The 12760-nt window shown below is 43.9% G+C and overlaps 1 protein-coding gene across 2 annotated transcripts in view; it reads right to left on the reverse strand.

Annotated features, from left to right (window-relative positions):
* Nucleotides 1-12760, reverse strand: part of SLC39A14 (solute carrier family 39 member 14) — a 51200-nt gene that overhangs the window by 2810 nt on the left and 35630 nt on the right. For both annotated transcript variants that reach the window (XM_087706138.1, XM_087706139.1), the window contains exons 5-8: nucleotides 11976-12098; nucleotides 7174-7356; nucleotides 3738-3945; nucleotides 206-390 (exon numbers count right to left, since the gene is read on the reverse strand). In XM_087706138.1, coding sequence (XP_087562264.1) covers nucleotides 206-390; nucleotides 3738-3945; nucleotides 7174-7356; nucleotides 11976-12098 — 699 coding nt within the window. The remainder of the gene's footprint in view (nucleotides 1-205; nucleotides 391-3737; nucleotides 3946-7173; nucleotides 7357-11975; nucleotides 12099-12760) is intronic.

Here is a 12760-nt window from a genome sequence, read left to right on the forward strand (position 1 = left end):
CATCATGGAGCATCGCAGATGGTAAGTACACATGCGCGTGCTGTGCGCATGCATGTGGTAGACGCCCAGCCCCGTTGCACCATACCGGTTGCAACGGGATGCGGAACCCACCAGTGGGGCAAAAGGTGCGTCTTATACTCCAAAAAATACCGTAAATAGATTTCACCCCTGCTCCAACCTATCAACTTCCCTGCCAACCACTTACCATGTCGGCCAACGCAATGTACAGGAACATCCCGCCTGCTAGAGCGAAGATCCAGTTGGCTGAGAAGTGGCTGCCGGCCAATATACCAAAGCCCAGGCCCAGGTAGCAACAGCAAGCCGAGAGGAAGTTGAAGAAAAGGGCTTGCTGGATTGTCATCCCAGCATTCAGCAGAATGACGAAGTCTCCTGCAAAGACGAACCACAATTCCAAAGAAGTTTAGAAGGAAGGGGTTGCATTGGAAATGCAAAGCTTTGAAGAGCTGATGCCCAATGCACTGAGCCAGAAGCGTTTTGCGTTTTTCAAATCAGCTTCTCCCATATTATCAACATACGTTTCTGCTACTGATATATGTTCTGACTGAGTCTTCCCCAGAGCCTGAAGCAAACTCCTTGTCCCGGCAAAACCCCTTTTTATTAATTTCCTGTGAATTCTGCTCATTCACATCCAGCAAAGTCTTTCAAGGGAGGATTTACAGTCACAGACCTTATCTGGCTTGGATAGCTGACAGGCTGATCTCTGCAAAACTTGGCAAGGAGTCTGGGAGAGTCATGAACCAATTAAGTGAACTAATTGTCTCCTGCAAACTCCACTCCCCTTTTGCTCCTCTTTTATTTCTTCTGGGGGGGGGGGGGCATTCATTGTCCACCTGTGCCCTTACTCCCAAGTCGACCCCTCTTCTTTAGCTGCTCCCTTCGTCTGGCAACTCTGCGCATGCGCACACTGGGAACAGGCTCCAGCTGTTCGTCTGCCTCATTGATGTTTGACTCTGAAGGCAGCTGATAACTGGCATATGGCTCTGGCCCACTCTCTGCCTCTGATGCAGAGCCCTCATCAGAGCCTTCCGTAGTCTCCAGGATTGGCTCATGTTCCTCCCCGACCTCCTCACTGTCTGAATCTGCTGCCAGCTCCACTGGCCCCTGGTGGATCACACTATATTTCTTCTGCTTTGACAAAACGACCAATATCTTCGTCTAAGCAATAATGTTTTGAATATTATATATATATATTCTTTTATATAAATCCTCAACATCCACCACCATCCCAAGATGCAACTACAGGTAGTCCTCAACTTACAACAGTTCATTTAGTGACCGTCAGAAATTACAACAGCATCGAAAAATGTGACTGATGACTTTTCACACTTATGACCGTTGCTGCATTCCCACAGCCACATGGACAAAATTCGGCTGCTTCACAAGTGATTCATATTTATGACAGTTGCAATGTCCAAGGGATGGATGGGTCATGTGATCCCCTTTTGCAACCTTCTGACAAGCCAAGTCAATGGAGAAGCCGGATTCACTTAACAACCATGTCACTAACTTTACAACTGCAGTGATTCACTTAACAACGGTGACAAGAAAAGTCGGACATGGGGCAAAATTCACTTAACAAAAGTTTTGGGCTCAATTGTGATCGTAAGTCGAGGACTACCTGTGGATTAAGCTATCTTGTGGTCTGTTAGTTTTAGAACCTTGTGTCATTCCAACCACTCATTTATAAAAATGTTTTGCAAAATGTTTGTATATTCAACAAGCTTGTCTCAGCGCAGCAGTGGTGGGTTGCAGGAGGTACACTCTGGTATGGGCGTACCGGAGCCTGCCTGGAGCACCGAGTACCGTTCCGGTAAGGTGCTCCGGAGGCCCACTCGCTCGCCCAAATTCCTTACCTGTCCTTTAAAGTCTTTGGCGCTTCCGTGCATGCACATGCCATATACAGCCCCTGCGCTGCACTCCACCGAGCAGCTGGAACATTGCAGAGGCATCGCTGGTAGGTACAACACATTCGCACGCTGCACAACTGTGCACGCGTCCATGTGAGCGCCGCTGGGCCCGTTCCAACTGTACCGGTTGGAACGGGATCCAGAACCCACCACTGCAGCACAGCCTTGGAGTTTGGAGTGAATATTCAAAGCGTCATCATGGCTTAGCAGCTACTGATACGGGATCTCTAATTCACTTGCTGATCCCGAAAGAACTCATAACCTAAATAACCAAACCATCCATGCCAACATTGGTTTCCTCTGTGTCCCTGAATCCCCAAAACCGATATTTATACAAAGACATTTTCTTCCTCCAAAAGAGGCATGAGCTCTTATTTTCAGGGGATGCCTTTTTCACTGTCTCACCGCGTTGCCACCGTACCGACAGTACTGCCCAGTAGGAGCCCGTGTGGGTGCTACCGACTGTCTTCTTCTGTGGCCGCTTGCCACCACTTGCGCATAGTGCCCCCCGACCTCAAAGGTCTCTGATGGCAAAATGGAGGCGGGGGGAGGGGGGGCTAACTAAAATTTGGCAGTTTGAATCTAACCAGGATCAAGGTTGACTCAGCCTTCCATCCTTCCAAAGTGGGTAAAATGAGGACCCAGATTGTTGGGGGCAAATGTTGCGGGCTGACTCTGTCAACTGCTTAGAGAGGGCTGTAAAGCACTGTGAAGCAGTATATGTCTAAATGCTATTGGGCAGGAATGAAGGAAGGTAAGAAGGAGGGAGGGAAGGAGAAAGAAGGAAGGAAAATGAGAAGGAAAGAGGGTGGGATGGAGGTAGAGAGGGAAGGAAGGAAGGAAAGAGGGAAGGGGGAGGGAAAGGAGGGCAGGGAGGGAGGGAAAGAGAAAGAAGGAAGGAAAATAAGGAAGGACAGTGGGAGGGAGGTAGAGCGGGAAGGAAGGAAGGAAAGAAAGAAGGAAGGAGGAAAGGAGGGAAAGGAAGGCAGGGAGGGAGGGAAGGGGAAAGAAGGAAGGAAAATGGGAAGGAAGGAGGGTGGGAGGGAAGTAGAGAGGGAGGGAGGGAGGGAGGGAGGAAGGGAAGAAAGGGGGGAAGGGGGGAAGGAAGGGGGGGGAGCCACATGCATCAATCCAGAGCTCGTTTTTCAGCTGCAGAGACCTTTCCTGAAGGCCTCTGGACCTCTGGACAGTGAAATGGAGGTTGGGGGGCAATGCGCACAAGTGGTGGTAAGTGGCCGTAGAAGAAATGGACTGGCAAGGTGAGTCAGCTATTGAGGTGGGGGGGGGGGACTTGGCTAAAACTGCCCTAAGGTAATCGAGTGCGGGGCACGTGAGGCAGTTGCCCCAAGCTTGGTTTTTCCCCGTGCACCTCACCCCACCTTGTGTATTCAGGTGAAACGAAGTGTGCCGGGTCTTAATCGGGGCTTATTTTGGGTGGGGTAGGGCTTATATTGGGCGCATGTGTAAAATCAGGCTAGGTCTTATTTTGGGGGTAACATGGTAGTTTCACAATGTGTTTATACAGATGAATGCGTATCACTGAAAAAACCATCGATAATACGATGAGAAATTTTCTTCTACATTTTGGTACAATGCATAGAAATTTTAGAAATCTCTGCTCTGTTTTCTGTTGTTTGTAGTTTTTTCATCTAAACTAACAACCCTCAAATCCATTGGACTTTTCTTTGCAAGGGAGAAGTTCCTACTTTTGATTGTTCCTTAATAAGAATTCCTCTAAGTGCATCCCTACAAGGAATTCCTATGCATTTTTTTTCCAGCTGTGAAGCAGAAATGAAGTAGTGCACACACCTAGCTCATGCGGGAATTCCTCGCAAAGAATGGCCACCGAGGTGCTGATGCCTTGGAAGACTGAGACGGTGAAGGAGGCGCCAATAGCCAGCCCGTCAATGAAATTGTGAAGGCCGTCACTCAAGGTTATCATCCAAGCCAGAGTGCCAATGTCCGAGTAACGCACCCCTTTCAACCAATAGCACATGCTTTGAGATGCTTGGAGGTCCTGGAAAAAAGAAGCATGATATTAAATAAAAGCTGAAAATCCCTTATCACAGTGATGGCAAACCTTTTTGGCATCAAGTGCCCAAACCGGAAAGAAGGAAGGAAGGAAAACGAGAAGGAAGGAAGCAAGCAAGCCATTTTTGGTGCAGTGGTTAAAGTGCTGTATTGCATGCTAACTCTGCCCACTGCCAGGAGTTTGATCCTGACCGGCTCAAGGTTGACTCAGTCTTCCATCCTTCCCAGGTTGGTAAAATGAGGACCCAGATTGTTGGGGGCAAGAGGCTGACTCTGTAAACCGCTTAGAGAAAGCTGTTAAAGCACCGTGAATTGATATATAAGTCTAAGTGCGATTGCTGTTCTTCAAGTTTTGGGAGAACGTAACTGCAGACCAGATATGTTATGCTATGATTGAAATATTTTAACCTCCCTCTAGAGCAATATGCTAACTTAGATGACACGAGCCTACTTGTTAAATTATAGCTTAATAATTTGAATTTGATTTAACTAAGCGAAATTAAAAATGGGAATTTAGCATGCTGGAACGCAAAAGCACAGGATGGTATTTATTTCCCAGACAACTTCTAAGCCTGATAGGCACTGCAGGTTATTCTTCTAAGAATAATGATGGGGAGCTGGACCGTATTTAAATGTGTCCCCACCTATCCAGAACAAAAGAGGTTAAAATGAAACAGTAATTTGGAACAGCAGAGGAAGGGGTGAGAAACAGACTTTTGGGAAATGGATCTTTTATAACTGATCAAGGGCACAATGCTAGACATTTTGTGAGAGTGCCCTAATAGGATCCTGTCATTTCTTTTTCTATTTCTTTTTTTATTTTGCTTATAAGAGCAAGGCCACACTTGGAATATAGCAGTCAGTTTTGGTGGCCTCGATGTAAAAAGGATGTTGAGATGTCAGTGTAGAGAAGAGCAACAAAGATGATTCGGGGACTGGAGGCTAAAACATGTGAGGAACGGTTGCAGGAACTGGGTATGTCTAGTTTAATAGAAAGAAGGACCAGGGGAGACATGATAGCAGTCTTCCAATATCTCAGGGGCTGCCACAGAGAGGAGGGAGGGAGTTAAGCAGAACAAGAAGCAATGGATGGAAATTAATCAAGGAGAGAAGCAACCTAGAACTGAGGAGAAATTTCCTGACACTTAGAACAATTAATCTGTGGAACAGCTTGCCTCCAGAAGTTGTGAATGCTCCCACACTGGAAGTTTGTCTGAAATGGTGTAGAGTTTTCTGTCTAGGCAGGGGGTTGGACTAGAAAACCTCCAAGGTCCCTTCCAACTCTGTTATTCTATTCTATTCTATTCTATTCTATTCTATTCTATATTCCATTCCATTCTATATTCCATTCCATTCTATATTCCATTCCATTCTATATTCTCTATTCTATTCTATATTCCATTCCATTCTATATTCTATATTCTATATTCTATATTCTATATTCTATATTCTATATTCTATATTCTATATTCTATATTCTATATTCTATATTCTATATTCTATATTCTATATTCTATATTCTATATTCTTCTATATTCTATATTCTATATTCTATATTCTATATTCTATTCTACTATATTCTATATTCCATTCCATAACATTGTAACAGAAGGAGCAGCATGGTGGCCTAGAGGTGGAGCTCTCACCTCGCAATCAAGAGGCTGTGCGTTCAATCCTAGATAGCAGCAGATATTTCTCTCTCTGGGGGCAAAGGGAAATTATCTGCTGCAAATTCTCCATGGGGGTCAGGAAGGGCATCCAGTCAGTAAATGCTCAGCTCAGTCAGCCTGACTCCACCCCAATGCAAGAGATCACAGGACTGTTAAAAAGAAAAATACATCGCAACAGAAGAGCATCTGTATCTATGGCTCAAGGTTAAACTGTGGATCTTTGGGGCTCTCTGAGCCTGGGTTTTTTGGGGGGAAAGACATTTCATTGTCTAATCAAGTAACATCATCAATTGAATATGGGATTTGCTCTCCTTTTTAAAAAATATAGGGGGATTTTTCTCCCTGGTAGTTTCTTAATTAGAATATTATTTTTTGCCTGTTAAATGTCAAAAATTAATCCCTGCTTATGTAGCTACCGGCTACTGGAGGGGACATATTCTAGTCTTTCCCTCTTAGCTTTTTTATACTCTCTTTTGAATGGTGTGTAAATGTGATTCACTTCTCTATGTCTGTTGATGGCTAATTTAGCATGCTGGAATTCCCTAGCATTTCTGGATTTAGCTTGGTCTAGGATTTTATTCATATACGTATTAAATTTATTTGCCACCCATCTCGCTGTCCTGCTCACAGTTTCTCGATTGAATCTTAGTTGCGGAATGAACATCTGCAAGCGAATAACCAAGTTCAGAGAGCACCAAAGACCCTGTATTTTTGTATGTATGTAGGGCGTGGGGGGGGGATTAGTATTTATTTTGTGCTGATGTTGTTTGCCATCTAGAGCCTCTGGCAATGAGAGAGAGAGTGTGTGTGTGTGTGTATGAAAGGGAGAGAGGGAGGAGGGAGGGAGGGGGAGTGGGGAGAGAGACAGATACAGACACAGAGGGAGAGAGAGACACACAGAGACAGAGAGACAGACACACACACACACACACACAGACAAAGAGACACACAGACAGAGAGATAGACAGAGGGGGGAGAGGAAGGTGGGAGAGTGACAGAGACAGACAGATAGAAAGAGACAGAAGGAGAGAGACAGAACACACAGAGAGACACAGAAAGTGAGACAGAGAGACAGAAAGACACACACATACACACACAGAGAGACACAGAGAGAGGGAAAGAGACAGACAGAGAGATAGATAGACAGACACCGGAGACAGAGATAGAGAGAGGAAGAGGAAGGGGGAGAGACAGAGACAGACAGACAGAAAGTGACAGAGGGAGAGAGACAGAACACACAGAAAGACACAGAAAGTGAGGGAAAGAGACAAAGAGGCAGAAAGACACACACACAGACAGACAGACAGACAGAGAGGGAGGGGGAAGAGAGAAACAGACAAAGAGAGACAGAGATAAAGAGAGGGAGGGGGAGAGATAGATAGAGAGACAGAGAGAGAGAGAAAGAGAGGAAGGGGGAGAGACAGAGAGGGGAGGAGAGGGAAGTGACAGAGATAGATGAGGGGGATGGGGGGGGGCAGAGAAAGACTCACTGACTCTCAAAGGACCCCAAAGGTTGGGCAATCCTAGTGTAATTATTCACTGACCTGAACAGACAAGGTGCTAACCACCTTCTGATCAGCAGCGGGATTCTTGCATTCCAAATCGCTGCTCTTATTAGGGATCATGTGATCCAGGTCCCCATTCTGCAGTTTTTCAGTCACGCCTTCTTCCTGGTCCTTTTTAGAAGGGAGGGACTCGCTGCTGTAGTGGCTGTGTCCATGAAGGTGCTGGGGAAATAAAAGAGACAACTTCACCAAAGAAACCACCAGACCCATGTTTTTATCTGGTATACTTTTGTCCTGCCTTTCTGTGTCAACCTAAGGATTATTTCAATGATCATTAAATATATGAATGAATGTAATAATATCTATGGAAGGCGATTTGAAGGACCACTCAAAACACTTGGAAAATTTATATTTAAACAATGTGGTGTAAGAAGTTAGCACCCACCTCTCTCCTAGAAAGTAAAATATTTAGGAAATATTAAAAAGGTGGAATATTATATTTCCCTGGATGAGAAAAGGAGAAACATGTTTTAAAAACAAAGCAGCTCCCTGCAGCTTCCTTTTTTTCTTGTGCTAGTCAGGCTGTTGGCTGTTTTCTGCAAAGAGGTAAGTCAATAACTGTAAATGCCTATAGAATGTTCAAATTATTAGACTTATTTTTTAAAGACTGCTTTATTGTTCTAGACAACTTAACAAAATGAAAAATCTTTTTAAAATAAACGCTTGATCTGAAGAGGCCCAGTGCAATTGTATCTTCTTTTAAATTGCAGAGAATAACTATATTTCCAGAAAGCCACATCAATTTTAACAGCATCTGTACAAGTATAGTCTGAAATATAACACCACAAACAGTGTATATCGTTTGTACTGTTTGCTGTTTGGTGCAAGGAGGCAAATTGCTGGGATGTAGAGGCAGATTTTTCCCCCTTGTTTTCCTCCCCAAAAGCTAGGTGCATCTTATACTTCAGTGCGTCTTATACTCTGAAAAATGCAGTATATAGGAGTTCTTAACATTAACCAGGTGTCATGCCTGCAAGCCATCTTTTCTTTTTGGACTTCAGGCCTGCCACACTGTATATAATGGGAAACTGGGAGGGTGGATTATATGGAGTTGGGTGATGTGTAGCCATAACAACATTCTTCTTAGAAAGCCAAGGCTGACTTTGTCTCTGCACCTGGCCGGATGTCTTCGTGGCAGTGGAAGATTGGACCATGTGATGGACTTGTAGGTGTGGGGGCAAGATCTTGAACTTTCAACTGGGTGGGGAAACCGGAAAGCTTTCAGATTCGGGTTTTCCCAGATGTGCCAACATGGCTCTCTTAATCAACTGGAACTTTGAGGAATCTCTTGCCTCGGACTCTGATTTTATTTCGGATGCTATTTGGAACCCCAACACCAGGCCGTTGAGTTGTACCTAGAAAACATGTGCTGGTCTTTTTAATACTGCATTAGGGTGACAAGATCATGACACCGTGATCGTATCATGACAAGTTAGCTGCCAGATTCCAACGAATGCTTCCAAAAGTTCTTCCAAGGTAAGGCTACAGGAAGGACATTGCAGTAATGGCGATGTAGTACAACCAAAAGAACTTTGGCCAGGTTGGTGTGACAGGAATTGCAACAACTTGCAAACAACAACGCATGAAATTCCCGGAGAGGAGCACTCCAGGTGCGCGTCTAAGGTATGATTTTAATCTCTTGGATTGAGCATTCTACAAAGGATACTGCCATCTAATTTGCATTGAACCCCAGTAGGTTCATCTCCATCTCCAGCTCACTATTGCACCTAAGAATAATTGAATGTTTTTAACCAGCAAATGTAAAGCCGAGTGATGACCTCTCTCAGAAGATTCATATACTGTAGATATTAGCTGCAGGGGCCCAATGGTTAGAGTGCAGTACTGCAGGCTACTTTTGCTGACTGCCAGCTGCCTGCAATTTGGCATTTTAAATCTTGCCAGGCTCAAGGTTGACTCAGCCTTCCATCCTTCCGAGGTGGGTAAAATGAGGACCCAGATTGTTGGGTGGGGGCAATATGCCGACTCTTTAAACTGCTTAGAGAGGGCTGCAAATCACTGTGAAGCATATGTCTAAAGTGCTATTGCTACGTCTGCTGACTACCGGCAGCTTGCAATTTGGCAGTTCGAATCTCACCAGGCTCAAGGTTGACTCAGCCTTTCAGCCTTCCGAGGTCAGAAAATGAGGACCCAGATTGTTGGGGGCAATAAGCTGACTCTGTAAACTGCTTAGAGAGGGCTGTAAAGCACTGCGAAGCAGTATCTAAGTCTATATGCTATTGCTGTTAAAAAAAACAAGAAACGGGAGAAAGCTATCATGATATTATAGGTTAAAAGTCTTAGGATACAACATCCCCTTGAGTGTCATCTTTCTAGATACAATCCACCAGAATGGATCTGAATTACTGGTATTGAATCCCATCCCAGCAGTCCAAGATCATAGATCAGCTGATGGCATCCAAAATCACCACGAGTTCCAAAGTCTTCTTCTCACTAAGCTCTTGCCTATCAGGAGGTCGATCAAAAAAATCTCCATCCCATATCATTCATTATTAGGTCTATTAGACAAGTTTCAACCAGATAAAAGTGACTTGCTATTCATTACGGGACACCACATTTTACCCATTATTATAATCTTTCCATTACTATAGGTTTTTTTTTTAGCTTCACAGCTATTGCCATATTTGTATACCTCAGTTCAAAAACTGCTGTACCGCAGATGTTTCGCAACATTTCCAGGCTATGCAACGTAATGCATAGTGCCTGACAATCCGCAAAAGGTCATAATCATTAAGTGCTCCGATTCATTTGTTAAAAGGAATCTTGTCCAAAAACGTCTTTCCGAAAGTTCATGTAAGCAATCCTATTGGGCACTTTCTGAACCTATGTGTACATTGGAACAGGCAACAATTCTTTTCTCAGATATGATTTTCCTTTGTCCTTCTTTATTGACTGTTCCTTCCAATATCTACTCCATCATTTGCTCAGCTGTTTTAATTCTGACCTGTTCTACCCTTGTTGTTTTACCTGTGATCAGTAATGAAAACTTTGAAAAGGGGAGAAACAGGGAATTCTAACAAGCAGGCAGAATCTATTTCATATTCTGCACAAAATATATCCCATATTAAAACTGGAAAGGAAACTCCAGATGTATTTTTACTATTGTTCTCTTGTAATGGGTATTAAGATAATGGGATTAAACTTTCAGAAATTTTTTGAGGGTGTAATCAAAATACAATTACAAAAACTTCCATGAAAATTAATGGTAGGCAGGCTCATTGGTTTCTTCAAATGTTTATTACAACCTTTCCAGAAAATACGCCAGAGCAGGTACTATTTGTGGCCCGCCAGCAGCCAGCAGAGCTGGCAGCAGATTCGGACAGTGAGGAGGTTGGGGAGGAACATGGGCCAGTCCTGGATTCTGGGGAAGGCTCTGATGAGGGCTCTGTGTCGGAGGCAGATGGGGGGCTGAGGCCGTCTGGCAGTTCTCAGCTGCCTTCAGAGTCAGATATCAGTGGGGCAGACGAACAGCTGGAGTCTGTTCCCAGTGTGCGAATGCACAGAGTTGCCAGACGAAGGGAACAACTAAAGAACAGGGGTCGACTTGGGAGTAAGGCCACAGGTGGACGGTGAATGGCTCTTCTCATAGGGCATAAAAGAGGAGCGAAAGGGAAGTGGAGTTTGCAGGAGACAATTAGTTCAATTCATTAGGGTGAAGATCTGTTCCTGACTTCTTGCCAAGTACTTGCTGCTACAGCGTGGTGTTTGGAAGATATTGGCCTGGCAGCTCTCCAAGCCTGATAAAGGTCTGTAGCTGTGAAATCTCATGAAAGACTGTTGCCCAGGACTTTGCTGTAGAGGAATTCCCTTTAACCCAAATAAAAGGGGTTTTATCGGGACGAGGCGTCGGCTTTGTGCTTTTGGGAAGCCTAAGTCCGAACAGATACCTTCTCTGAAAAAAAAGTTGACTGCATACTTAATCAATGTTTTTCAAGCTTGGGACCTTTAAGACAGGATGGACTTCAATTCCCAGAATTCCCCAATCGGCCATTTAACCAGGTTGGCTGGGGAATTCTGGGGGATGAAGTCCACCCATCTTAAAGTTGCCAAGTTTGAGAAACCCTGTGATAGATCCTAAATAAAACATGTAATCAAGGAAAGAGTGAAACTATCCTAGGATAAATGCTATAGCAGCAAAGCCAAAAGAGAACCGGTTGTTGTCCTACACAAAAACTCCAGAACACACTATAACAAACAGGGATCTCCCCCATGGACATTTTATCAGACAATTTTTTTTAAAAAGTTTGCAAACCATCTTTGATAATCTGGCAGAATTTCTGCTCCTAATATATTTGGAAGAAATTGCAAATCTTTAGTTCCTTATTACTTGGTTATATCTGATGCTTGTGAAAGGGGGTAGGTGGGACTAGGGGGGCATGATAGTATTTAAGAGGTTGCGACAAAGAGGAGGGGGTCAATTTATTATCCAAAGCACCAGAGGGCAGGACAAGAAACAATGGATGGAAACTAATCAAGGAGAGAAACAACCTGGAATCAAGAAACAACTTCCTATCAGTGAGGACAATTCACCAGTGGAACAGCTTGCCACCAGAAATCATGAGTGCTTCATCACTGGAGGTTTTTAAGAAGAGACGGGAGAGTCACTTTTCTGAAATGGTATAGGTTTTCCAGCTTGAGCAGGGGGTTGGAGTAGAAGACCTCCAAGGTCTCTTCTAGCTCTATTCTGATTGATTGATTGAAAATGCAATTAAGTTCAAAAAGAAAAGGAACTAAAGATTGCATCAGGAACAATTGAGGCTTACCTGATCCTTCTGTTTGAGGAGCATCTTCAGTATTTTCTCAGTGAAAAAAAAGAGGTAAAATCCCCCAAAGACAACCGCAGATTTAGAGACATAATCATCTTTCTGTGGATTGAAGCCAAAGGCCTGGAGGAGATGGGGAGATAAGGAGTTAGCTATCAAAAGTATAAATAAATAAATAAATAAATAAATAAATAAATAAATAAATAAATAAATAAATAAATAAATAAATAAATAAATAAATAAATAAATAAATAAATATTACCCTCCTTTCTATCTAAAGCTCTCTCTTCTTTTCTTCTCACCTCTAGGTAAAGGTAAGGTAAAGTTCCCCTTGCACATATGTGCTAGTTGTTCCCGACTCTAGGGGGCGGTGCTCATCTCCGTTTCAAAGGAGCCAGCGCTGTCCGAAGACGTCTCCGGAGTCAGAAATGCTGAAGGCGCATGGAACGCTGTTACCTTCCCACCAAAGGTGGTTCCTATTTTTCTACTTGCATTTTTTAAATGCTTTCGAACTGCTGGGTTGGCAGAAGCTGGGACAAGTAACGGGAGCTCACTCTGTTATGCGACGCTAGGGATTCGAACCTGCCAACCTTTCTGATTGACAAGCTCAGCGTCTTAGCCACTGAGCCACGCATCTCACCTCTAAGGGTAGGCCAAAGAGGAGTTAAAAAGCTCCAGAGCTTGAGAATCTACTCGAGAAATGTGTTTCCTGGTCATGAGTCTCTCAGTTAGCCCACATCAGATATCATCTCATTTTACTAAGCAACTAACAAATGAATGTTTAG

The sequence above is a fragment of the Thamnophis sirtalis genome, unplaced genomic scaffold (assembly GCF_051295495.1).
Source record: "Thamnophis sirtalis isolate CommonGarterSnake01/CBP01778 unplaced genomic scaffold, rThaSir2_p1.2 scaffold_2, whole genome shotgun sequence".
Lineage (NCBI taxonomy): Eukaryota > Metazoa > Chordata > Lepidosauria > Squamata > Natricidae > Thamnophis > Thamnophis sirtalis.